Genomic DNA, 11,581 nt, shown 5'->3' with positions numbered 1-11,581 from the left:
GGAAGAAAGCCCATGCCGAGGGGTCTGGGTACAGAAAAGGCTGGGGAAAGGGACCTTCAGAGAAGGCAGTGAGGGCATTCTAGGCTGAGAGACCAGCCTGTGCAAAGGCAAAGAAGCAACTGGTGGAGCAAGAAGAGGGTTGGAGGGAGGTGTGAGGCTGGAGGAGTCAACCGCAGACAGATTGAGAAGCAGCAAGGGCTGGGAGGTCCCAAGGGACACTGAGAAGGTTGGGAAGGTCAGGAGGTTGTAGTCAGACAGTGGAAGATGGGGTTAAAGGTTTGAAGGGTAAAGCGGCTCTGGATGATGGCAAAGAGTCAGGAGTGGCTGTGGGTGGGGAGGGGGGCAGAGTGTCCATGCCTCCAGGACAATGGCAGGGCTCAGGGATGTGAGGAAAACCAGCCAGGGCTTTGTCAGCATCAGTCTCAGGATGGATGGGACCCAACAGGGAGGAGCATCAGTTGCCTGGGATGTGGGGGAACGAGCTGCCACCACTGAGGGGCGCTGCAAAGGAAACTGGTCCTGGCTAGGCATGTGCGAGCCACCCTTCCTTTTCCTTCTTCTCCAGTGGCCTTCTGCATGGTTCCTTGGCAGGTGCTGATACTTCCCTGGGAGTTGGTCCCTGGTGGCCCTGTGCATGGGCACGGCTGGGGAGGCAGGGTATAGGAAGGGGAAGCCCCTTTGGTTTCTGTAACACAGCCGGGGCCCAGCAGGGAAACCCCATGGGTCCTAAAAGGAAAGTGGCAGCAGTGGGCTTGGGGGAAGACCAAGAAACCCCATCTTCTCCTTGAAGATGGGAAATCCAGGGCGGGGCAGCGCTGGAAGGGAGATCTGTAGCCAGGCCTGACAGCCGTCTACAGAGCAGAAACACCAGAGCAATTCGGGGACCTGGCCGAGCCCTGATCCTGACCTCACAGAACCCAACCTGGCCATGGGCTGAGCCCTGACTCTGCTCAACCACTGAGCTCTTAACCCGGCCCAAGCCTGAGCCCTGACCTGAGTCACCCAAGCGGTCAGGATGTTAGCCGCAGACTGAAGTTTGTGCCCCGTCTGGTCTGAGCTCTGAGCCCAACCCTAACTGGTTCCACACATGGCCCCCACGTCATTGACAGCTCTGACCCCAAACACAGAGCCAGGGCAGAGCCAGGGCATTGACCCCAGATGAAGTTCAGAGTCTGGCCCTAGACTGAGTCCTGAGTGCTAATCCTAAATCTGATCCTGGCTGAAGTCTGAGCTTGGCCCTGAATGAACCTATTCTCATCCTGCCCTGATCCTGACTACAGACTGAACCCTTGAGTCTGCCCAGACTGAGACCCTACCACCTCACACACAGCCTCATCCCAGCCACCCATTGAACCCTGACTTCCCTGGCACTCCCTCCCTCAGCCATCTGGTAAACCAGCAGAGCATAAGGATGACTCAAAACCCAAGTCCCCTCTAATGGGTAATCCCCTTACCTGGCCATCCGTCTCTGGAAGGACAATGGACTGGTGATGGCACTGGGATGATGGCGACATAGAAGAGAAACAGGAGAGGGGGCTGGAGTCCCTGGGACCTACCAGCAAGCAGAGTGGGGCGGCTCGCCCAAGGGTGGGGAAGTAAGGGGATGGCTGGACTGTAGAGTGCAGCAGGGAGTCAGGAGCTGAGATTGACCGAAACCCCAGCTTCCCGCCACCCCCACTGCACCTCCCACCCTCTCTGGGAAGGGAAATTACATTTCCCCATTTTAGCAAGGGGTGGTGATGAGGGAAGACTCGGTGAACACAAAGCCGAAAGTAGAAGCAGGACGGAAAGTGAAACTGGGCGCAGCCCCCAGTATAAGACTCCCCCTGCCCGGGAGATGGCTGTCCAAGGAGGCTGGGCCCCGCCATGGGCCAGACGGCAGGCGACCTTGGCTGGCGTGAGTTTGAGGCCAGGGCTGGGGGCAGAGGGGAGGGGGCTTGGCTGAGACTGGGCAGAGGATGGGTGAACTTGACCACTGTGGATAGGGGCCAAGGGCTGAGGGGCTACTATGTGGCCAAGACTAAGGAAAGAGGCTGAGCAAGTAACACACACACACACACACACACAAGGATACAGGACACAGCTGGCTAAAAGATGGGAATGAGATAGGCATAACTTGGGGAGAGGGGCTGGGGCAGAGGCTAGGGCTGGGCAGAGGGTGGGGCAGGTTGGCTGGCATGAATGAGGAGACAGGAGTAGAAGGGAGGAAATTTGGTGAGAGCTGGGCTGAGGATGGGAAGACCTGACTGGCATGAATGGGGAAAACTGGGCAGGCAGTTTAACCAGGATCAGGGCCAGGCAGATAAACTAAGCATTTATTTGGGATGAATGAGCCCCTGCTCTGTCAGCTTGGGTGAGAACTGGGGCTGGCTAGGGGAAGGACAGAAGGAGCAGGGCACTGGGGCCAAGGAGTCAGCAGCCTTACTGGGTCAAGGGTGTGGAGTTTGAAGCTTGGAAGGAGGTTCAAGCTACAGTGGGTGATTGAAAGACTCAGAGGTTGGAACCAGAGCTATAGGCAGAGGAGCCATTGGGAGGGTCAGGGTAGGGACCAAGGGTTGGAAGATGGGGACAGAACCCTCAAAGACCAGGTCCAAAACCCCAGGATTGACTGCAGAGGGGAAGGAGAAGCCAAGGGAAGGGTCTGGGGGCTCCAGAGTCCAAGCAGAAAGCAGGGGATCAGCAGGAAATGGCACAGCTCGGTTCTGGGTGGGCAATATATGGAACTAGAAAGGAGTTCACTCTGTCTTAAGTCTCCAGAGTGTCAGAGTGGCCCCCAAGCCACAGAACCTGAATGCTGGAGATTAGAGACAAGACCCACCGTCTCTGGAAGTCCATGGGGGTAGCGGAAGCACCCAGAATTTCCTCTTAGTCTTTATTGAGAGGACATTTCAAGGAGCAGAGCTCAGGGTTTGGAGATAGAGAACAGATAGGAAAGAAGCAGGGAGAGAAGAGGGAGTCAAGAATAGACTTCGACTTAGTAAGCAGTTTTGGTTTGGGTTTCGAGGAGAGTTGTGCAACTGCCTAAGGATTGCTAGATTTCCTCTCCCCGAAGAGGAAACTGCCCTCTTCCCAGAGCTCCAGCCCCACTGCCCCTCTTCCTTCTTTCCAGGAAATGCAGGGGGGGGGAGGCATTTTCAGAGATCAGCCCATCTGATCCTCCATTTTACAGTTGGGAGCCCAAGGCACAGAGATCAGAGGTGGCTTGCTCAAGGGGAGAACCCGACGGAGAGACAGGGCTGCTCTCTACTGTTCCAGGCCCTCCTCCCTCTCCTGGGAGCCCTGTTTCTCCCACACTGCAGAGTGATCTACCTGCCTTGGGGGAGGCTGGACCCATCTGTCCTTCTGACTCTCTGGGATAGAGCCTTCAGCATCACCAGCCCTCCCCTGGGGTTCTGGTTCAGGCCAGCCAAGCTGCCTGGCTAAGCCCGGGGAGTCATTGGCAGAACAGACTGTGCCCACTGCGGTGGAGGTGGTGGCCTTCCCCTGAGGTCGCTGGGGGAAGCACTCAGGCTCTGCATTTGGGCCTATCTGGACGCCAGTCCCGGTCTGCTCACCCTCTGGCAAGTCACCCTCCCTGAGCTTCATTTTCCCCATCTGCAAAATAGGGAGAATAATAGCACCCAGATTTCCTCACACCCTTGTGCAGTTTGTGCATTGAGGAAGGCATTTGGCCAAGGGAGTTAGTGGTGATCAAGATGCAGCCCGAGATGTGCTTCAAAAGTGGGCACTCTGCGCCAGGCTGTGTGTACCTGGGGAAGGGGCATTTTCCTTTCATTGTACAGAGACGCAGCGCCTGCGTGCCAAGTCGCTTCAGTCGTGTCCGACTCTCTGCGACTCTATGGGCCGTAGCCCACCAGGCTCCTCTGTCCATGGGATTCTCCAGGCAGGAATACTGGAGTGGGTTGCCATGCCCTCCTCCAGGGGTTCTTCCCGACCCAGGGATCGAACGCGAGTCTCTTATGTCTCCTGCATTGGCAGGTGCTTCTTTACCACTTGCGCCACCTGGGAAGCCCACAAGAGATGCCATATGGTGTCTCAATAGCTCATTAGTGGTTTTGAGGAGTCAGTGGGATGACACATAGCGCGTGCCTGTAGCACAGGCTCAGAAAAGGCACGGTCCCTTCTTTCCTTCGCCCAAGTTCTCCTCAAGCTCACCCCTCATCTTGTTCACTCCCCTCCCCCATCTCTCCAGGGCTCAGCCTTTTGCTGCTCTTCTTGCTTCTGGCTCGAGCTGGTGTCTGGGGATTCCCGAGGCCCCCGGGGAGGCCCCCCCTGAGCCTGCAGGAGTTGCAGAGGGAGTTCAAGGTCAGCCTGCATCTCGCCAGGAAGCTGCTCTCCGCAGTTCGGGTCCAGGCTCATCACTTTGTGAGTTTCCCTAATGCAGCTGGCTCTGGGGATGGGAAGATCCCCAATCCCCTTGGGCCCCCACTTATAGACCTTGTCCCATAGGCTGAATCTCACCTGCCTGGAGTGAACCTCGACCTCCTGCCCCTGGGAGAGCAGCTCCCCAACGTTTCCACGACCTTCCGGGCCTGGCGTGGCCTCTCTGTGAGTGGGGAACTGGCAGGGTGGGGCAGGCGAACTGGCAATAAGGCTGGTCTGGGTCCGTGGAGATCAAGTCCACTGAATTGAAGATGGATTTGGGGATAAATTGAAGGAGAGCATCTGGATGAGGCTGAGTAGGTCACTGAGTATAAAGATGAGGTTGGAATAAAGAAATGGCATTAGGAAGAAGGTTAAGAATGAAGCTGAGCAAGGACAGAGGCTGGGATGGGAATAGAATGGGATTGGGGATAGAGATTAGTAGGGAGGAGGTATGCAGTTGGTGTGAGGAGAGAGAATGGTGAGGGGTTAGGAATGGGGGAAGAGGCTGGAGATGAGTGGAAATGAAGTGGGGGACAGAGAAATAGTGAGGATTGCTGGTGAAGATGGGAATAGAATGAGGGTGGGTACAGTTGGAGATGGGATGGAGACACGGTGACAGTGAGGCTGGACGCATGGAAGAGGGACGGCACTGGGATAAGGATGGGAATCAGGATGGGAAAGAAGTTGGAGACAGAATAAAAACAAGTGAGAAGATGGAGCTGGGATGGGATGGTAGAGAAGGAATGGAATGGAGTTGTGGATAGAAAGTGACAGGAGGATGGAGATGCGGTTAGGGTTAGAGATGAGTTTGGGCCTAAGACTGAAAGTGAGGTTGGGAAAGGAGATAGGATAGAGATCAGAGACCATGGAGATAGGAATGGTGATGAGCACAAGAAAGAAGTACGGATGGAGATGGGGTTAAGGATGCGAATAGCCATGGAGGGACTTCCCTGGTGGTTCAGTGGTTACAACTCCATGCTTCTACTGCAGGGGGTGTAGGTTCACTCCCTCGTTGGAGACCTAAGATCCCTTGTGCGTAGTGTGGCCAAAAAAAGAGTTCTACCAAGAATAGATTTGGTGATGGAATGGAGACTGGAGTTGTGTTGGGGATGGGACCCAGAGAGAGATGAGGTGGGTTGAAAGTGGATCCTTGGCCTGCAGGCCTTTCCTGATGCCTTCCCTCCCCTGCCACAGGACCCAGAACGACTCTGCTTCCTCTCCCTGACACTTCGTCCCTTCCGTACCCTGTTGGGAGGGCTGGGGAGACAGGAGTTCTGGACCAGCTCAGAGAGGATGCAGCTGCAGGTCACAAGGTTGGATCTCCGAGATTTGCAGCAGCATCTCCGCTTCCAGGTAGAGTGTCCATCCACCCTCCTCCACCCCCAGAGACCAACACACAAAACTAAGGCTCACTGGCTCCTTTTTTTGTTGTTGTATTTTTAAATTTTTCATTGGCTTCCGTTTAAAACCTCCCCCTGCCCAGACATAGGGTGTCTGGAAGGAGATGCTCTGTGTTTGTGGGTGTGTGTGAGAGTGTGTGTGTAGGTGCACGAGGCCCTGGCTCTGCCCCCTGAATCTCTGCCTTCTCTTGGGGTCTTGGTCTTAAATGAGAGAAGCCAGGACAGCACCCGGCATCAGCAGGTCCTGCAGCCAATTAGGTTCCCTTCTCTCTCATCCTCTGACATCACCAGATTTTCTTGAACATTTCAAAGGGAAATAGGAATTTTATACTTAGCAAAAGGATAATAGAAAAGGAAGATAGCATAAAAACTAACCAGATCACCTTTATGCCCATTTCTGATCCTAAGATGACCCTTGAGAGAGGAAGTTCCCTGGTGGCCTAGCGGGACTCCTACTAAGCCTCTTAGGACTCCAGACTTTCACTCCTGGGGACCAGGTTCAATCCCTGGTCGGGGAACATCCTTCAAACCCTGGACTGAAACCTAAAGAAAAAAAAGAGAGAGAGAGAGGGAAAGAGAGGACCTTCCAGAACCCCCAATCCCCAGGGCAATCCTGGGTGAGTGACAGCCTGCTCTGTGAGCACCATCTTGCCTTGTGACTTCCAATTTTCTTTTTGAACCAAAAAATGAATCAGGCAGTTCATATGAAATGATGACATCATGGGAGATGTGAAGTAGGGGTTGTCCAGGGAAATCTGAACCTTGTGGTCTCTGATGTCACTCTACACCATGGGGCACAGAAAGAGACAAGGTTTCACTTGGGGTCTCAGGCTGGCCATTCTCTGACCCCCTGCTCCTCTCCTTGCAGGTGCTGGCTGCGGGATTCAACCTTCCTGAAGAGCATGAGAATGAGGAGGAAAAAGGACTGCTCCCAGGGGCTCTGGGCGCCCCCTTACAGATATCTGCCCAGGTATCCTGGTCCCGGTTCCTCTACACCTACCGATTGCTACACTCCTTGGAACTTGTCTTGTCTCGGACCGTGCGGGACTTGCTGCTGCTCTCCCGGGCCGGGAACTCAATCCAGGCCTTGGGGTTCCCCACGCCCAGCTCCCAGCCCTGATGGAGTGACCTCTTAGCGGAACCCATCAGGACTTGAGGACTGGAGTCTGGGGCATCAGACAGCCTCCAGCTCATTTGCCTTAGACAAGGCACAACCCCATCCCAGACCCTACCCAATAACTTAAGGCCCCTCCAGTCTTTGTCAGATATTTATTTCTTAGATATTTATTTATTGTTTAGAAAAATGAAGGTTTATTTATTGTTTTGGGGGCCTGCTAGTCATCCTCAGACTAGGCCACCATGCTGTCTAATAAAGCACTCCCACCCTCTCTCTGCCTTGGTTTCTTTCCAGAGAAGGGGTGCCTGACACCCCGAGGGGCCCTGGCGCGGAGGCTGCAGCTTTTGGCCACCCTGGACTCCTCTCTGCTCCTCCATTTTGAGGGTTTCTGGCCCACCTTCTCCCACTCTGGTTTGTTCAGCTGGTGGTTGCCATAGTAACCAACAGAGTTCCCCGACTCAGCTCCCATTCTGGAAGTTCCAGGCAACCGGCATGCTTCCCTTTGATTGCAAATGGAGCTCCACAGTCCCTCCTGACCCTTTCCTCCAGGCTGGCTTCAACCTCAGAGGATCGCGTTCCTCCACAGCACCGAGGGCCTAGTCAGGGACAGGGTTAGGGAGAGCAAAGAGTGGGTGCCATCCGAGAGGGAAGGCCCGGGGGAGAACTGTCTCTGTCTTCACTCGGTTTTCCGAGCAGCTGAGACAGATTTACGAGGCAGGCAAGGCAGGTCCTCAGAGAGAGGCAACCCCAGCAGGGCAGGGGTCCATCAGCCACAGTGGAGAGGCAGACTCCTTAAGTTCATGGTTCTCGCTGGCATCCGGTTCTGTCCGCTCCACGGACGACACATGCAGCAACTCAGGCCTGGGGGGGTAGCGGGGGTCGGTGAAAAGGACACGTCCGAAGCGGCAGAGGAAGTCAGGCTGAGCTGGGTTCAACCCAGCCGTCCCAGCAAGCCTTGCTCGGCGCCTGGCTCCCGGGGCCTCGAATCCCGTCACTGGGGCTTTGGCTGGCCCAGCCGGGCTCGCAGTTCTTGCATCATGCCTGGGTGTGCCAGGCCAAACCTGCAGATGGAAGACAGGTCGTGGGGAGCTGGCCTCCAGGTGCTGTCGGCCTCTTCCCCAGGCCGACCGGGTCACCCCACCCTGTGCTCACCCCTGTCCCAAGGGACTTCTCCTGGCTGGCAGTGGAGTCCCTTCAGGCCTGGGGGGCCTTGGCTCCAGCGGCTGCTCTGGCTGGATTCTCTGCTCTGGGGCTGATGGCTCCTCCTCAGGTGGGGGGCTGGGAGGCTCCTCGGGTGGCTCAGGGGCCGGGGTCCGACGGAAAGAGGGCCGAGAGCGGCGCTTCGAGGAGCTGCGGGACAGGAATACCCGGCTCCTCGAGACAGAGACGTCCAGGCGGGACCCTGGGAGCAGGGCCTATAGGGAAGAGGGCACAGGGTACCACAGGGCCGGCTACAGCTTTGGGATTTTGCTCCATCCTGTCCTGGACCCTACCCAGAGTGCTCACCTCACCCCACTTGCCATCAGCATCCTGTCCAGCGCTCCCGTCAGCCTCCCCTCGTGGTCCAGGCTCAGGCTCCGCAGGGCCCTCATTGGTTGACTGGTCCTCCAGGGCTTGGACATCCTCCAGGCCTTGGATATCCTCCAGGCCGTCTGGATCAGTCTCCGCGGCCTCTGCCTTTTGGCCTCCGGTCACCCCGGCATCCTCCACGTCAATGGGCCTTTGTGCTTTTCCCTCCTCGGGGTGCTGGTTCCCACGCTGCCCCTCACCGCTCTGCCCCTGCTCCCTTGCTCGCCATCCCCCAGCCTCTCCTTCCCACAGTGCCTGCCCTCCTGGGAGGTCCTCTGCCCTCAGCGCCTGTGAGCCCAAGGGAAAGTCATCCACCTCACAGATTCCTTCTGCCCCTGCTGATTCCCCTAGCCCCGTCACCTCTCCCTCTGGCTCACCCTCCAGGGTAGCCTCAGGAGCCTCTGCTTGGCTACCTTGGCCAGGCACCTCCTCCTCAGCTGAGCCCTCCAGGCCAAACTCCTGCCCCCTTCTCTTCTCTCCCTCTGCAGCCTCCACCAGCTCACCTCTGTGAGCTTCCTCTCTCCCTTCCGAATCCCAGCCTCTCCCAAAGGCATCCCCAGCCTCTCTTTCGGGCTCTTCTCCAGGCCCAAGGGCCCCTCCATCCAAAGCTGCCTTATCCTCCACCATCTCAACAGCCAAAGAATTTGCCTCCGGGCCCTCGCTGCTCTGGGGGTTCACAGCCACCGCCTCCAGCCTCCAGCCTCTCCCTGAGGGTCTGTCCTCCCCGAAGGGCCCAGGGGCCTCTACCTCCTCCTCCTGGGTTTCTCTGATGTCCAACTCTCCCAGGAACTGGCTGGTCCCTGCTTCTGCCCCGTGCCTTCTGCCCTGCTCCTGGTTCTCTGCTCCCGGGGCCTCCGCCTCCTCTGCTCCATGCCAGGCTTCCATCCACTCCCCACCTGCCTCTGGGATTGCTGGTCGTGCCAACTCTCGGCCTCCTGCAGCCTCTACCACCGATGCCTGGCCTCTTGTGGCCTCCTCCTCCCCCTCTTCAGCATCTCCTTTTTCCTCCTGGGCATCATCTCTCTCCACATCCTTTCTTCTATTTTCCCAGGCTTCGGTCACAGAGCTGTTAGGCTTCACATGCCCCACGTGCCTGGGATATTCCTGCAGGCTCCTCCCTGTCTCCTCTCTGCTCAGGGCTAGAATGCTCTGGAGCTCTTCTTTACCCACCGGCCCTTCCTCAAGTTGTTCTGTTGTGGTCTGGGGGCCTCCCATCACCTCAGGTTCTTGGCCTCCAGTGACCTTGTGCTCAAGGCCACCCCGCTCCTCCTCCAATGCTTCATCCCCTGTCTGAGTCTCTTCCTCCCCCCTCCCCCCATTGAACTGCTGGGACCTGGCCTCTGGGGTTGCCTCCAAGTCAGCATCCCCTTTAGCCTCATTAGCTACTTTGGCCTGGGGCAGCTCAGCCTCTGCAGCCGAGCAACTCTCCTTCTTCTGCTCCTTAGCCTCCTCTGTTTGTACCACCGCCTTGAGACTGGCTTGACCAGCCTTGACCTCTGAGTCTTGCCTCCCCACCGCCTCTTCCTCAGCCCGATCTGCCTGGCCCTCAAAGCCCTCCCTTACCTCCCCCACTGACCTCGGACCTTCCTCAGTCTCCCTCCCTGCTGCCTGGCCTTTGGCTTCCGCTTCCACTCTGCGGGTTCCTAGGACCTGGGTCTGTTCAGGGAACAGGCTCACTTCGGTCTCTCTATTCTCGTCCACCTCCTCCTCCTGGTCTCTCTTGGAGGTCTCCTCTAGGGCCCAGACTCTCCCAGTACCCTCTGGGATCCTCTTTTCTGGGACTGCCCCATATTCTGCCTCCTCGACTCCTGGGAGGTCAGCCTCCTCCCTGCCTGAGGCTTCCCCATCCTCAGATTCTGCCCCCGGCTCCTGCGTCCCCAGTGCCCTTGGGCTTCGGCCACACCTGACCACCACCACCCCTTCTTCCCTGCCAGCCCCTTTGGCCCCAGGGCCCTGGATCTCCTCTGCCGCTGCCTCACTGACCACCTGCTCTGACTTCTTGCCATCCCCTGCCACCTTGTGCCCATCGGCACCGGCCTTCCCCTCAGGCTCCTTGTGCCAGGCCCGCTCTGACTCCACCCCTCCCGCCACCCCTGGCTCTGTTGCCCTGACCTCTTCCTCCTCCCGTTCCCATGTTCTCAGTGTCTCCTCTCTCTTCACTTCCTGCTCATCATGCTCCTGGCTCTCCAGAGCTTGGCTCCTCCTATCTTGACCAGCCTCCGACTTCTTTCTGGCCTCCAAGGGGATACCTGAATCCTGGCATCTGATGGCTTTGGCTCCCTCCCAGTCCTCAGTGACCTGCCTCTCAGCTTGAGACCCACGGGAGCTGCCTTCTCCCCCACCTGAGGTCTGTTCTGTAGCTAAGCTTTCCTCCCAGCATCTTCCAGTCTCTCCAGGCTGTCTCAGCCCTCCATCCTCCTTGCTTTGACTGCCTCCAAGACCCTCCAGGGCCTCCTGGGCTTCCTCTTCCACCTTCCCCAGGGGCCTTCCTGCAGCCACCTCCCTCAGTTCCTCAGCTGCACATGCCTCCTTCCTCTCTACAGTGGGGACTTCATCTCCTATAAGGTAGGAAACAAAGGTATTGAGAGAGTCCTAGAAAAAAAGAGGGAGGGAGACAAAAGGCATTAAGGGGAGGCCCAGCCCTCTCCCTGGGGGCCCTGGGCCAGAGGCACTCAGGATAAGAAAGAGGGGTTCTAAGATCTGGGGGAAGGAGGAGGACAGGATCTGCAGAAGGAGTAGGAAAGGGCCTAGATGAGAGATCTGTGGATATGTTTGCGGGGGTTGGGGATTGAAATCCAAAGAAGATTGGGCTAACAGGCTGCCTGATCCTGGGGAAGGAATCTGGGTCTGAGGAGAGACTCAAAGGGAGAAAGGAAGGTGAGGCCCCAGAGAGCAGGGTGAAAGGCTCCAGCATCTCTTTGCCCCTCTCACCAGTGCCCCTCTCAAGGCCTGATGCAGCCCAGGGAGATGTAGCCGGAGGAAATCCATCCTGTCTGTCTCTGTGTGTCCAGAAAACTGATAATGACTGTCCCCACCCACTGAACCAGTCTTCCCCAGGACCCAAGACACTTCCTCTTCCCCTATCTCTTCCTGACGCATCCCCACCCCAAGCCCTGCCCGCAGCTGCTTC

The 11,581-nt window shown here is 57.2% G+C and overlaps 2 protein-coding genes across 2 annotated transcripts; one reads left to right on the top strand and one right to left on the bottom strand.

Moving 5' to 3' along the window:
• Positions 1–1,757: 1,757 nt before the first annotated feature.
• IL27 (interleukin 27) lies at positions 1,758–7,153 on the top strand. Its single transcript, XM_043455716.1, has 5 exons — positions 1,758–1,897; positions 4,193–4,365; positions 4,450–4,548; positions 5,560–5,718; positions 6,634–7,153. The coding sequence occupies exons 1-5, from the start codon at positions 1,867–1,869 to the stop codon at positions 6,883–6,885; spliced, it is 714 nt and encodes a 237-aa protein (XP_043311651.1). The 5' UTR covers positions 1,758–1,866; the 3' UTR covers positions 6,886–7,153.
• Positions 7,034–11,471, bottom strand: APOBR (apolipoprotein B receptor). The gene is made up of 4 exons (XM_043455710.1): positions 11,383–11,471; positions 8,389–11,043; positions 8,035–8,297; positions 7,034–7,943 (listed from the first exon to the last, which is right to left on the bottom strand). Exons 1-4 carry the CDS (start codon positions 11,437–11,439, stop codon positions 7,874–7,876), a joined length of 3,045 nt encoding a protein of 1,014 aa, XP_043311645.1. The 5' UTR covers positions 11,440–11,471; the 3' UTR covers positions 7,034–7,873.
• Between the last annotated feature and the right edge of the window lie 110 nt (positions 11,472–11,581).

Source organism: Cervus canadensis, chromosome 32 (assembly GCF_019320065.1).
Source record: "Cervus canadensis isolate Bull #8, Minnesota chromosome 32, ASM1932006v1, whole genome shotgun sequence".
Classification (NCBI taxonomy): Eukaryota; Metazoa; Chordata; class Mammalia; order Artiodactyla; family Cervidae; genus Cervus; species Cervus canadensis.
Note: the sequence above shows the minus strand (reverse complement) of the source record. Positions and strands in the feature narration are given on the sequence as shown.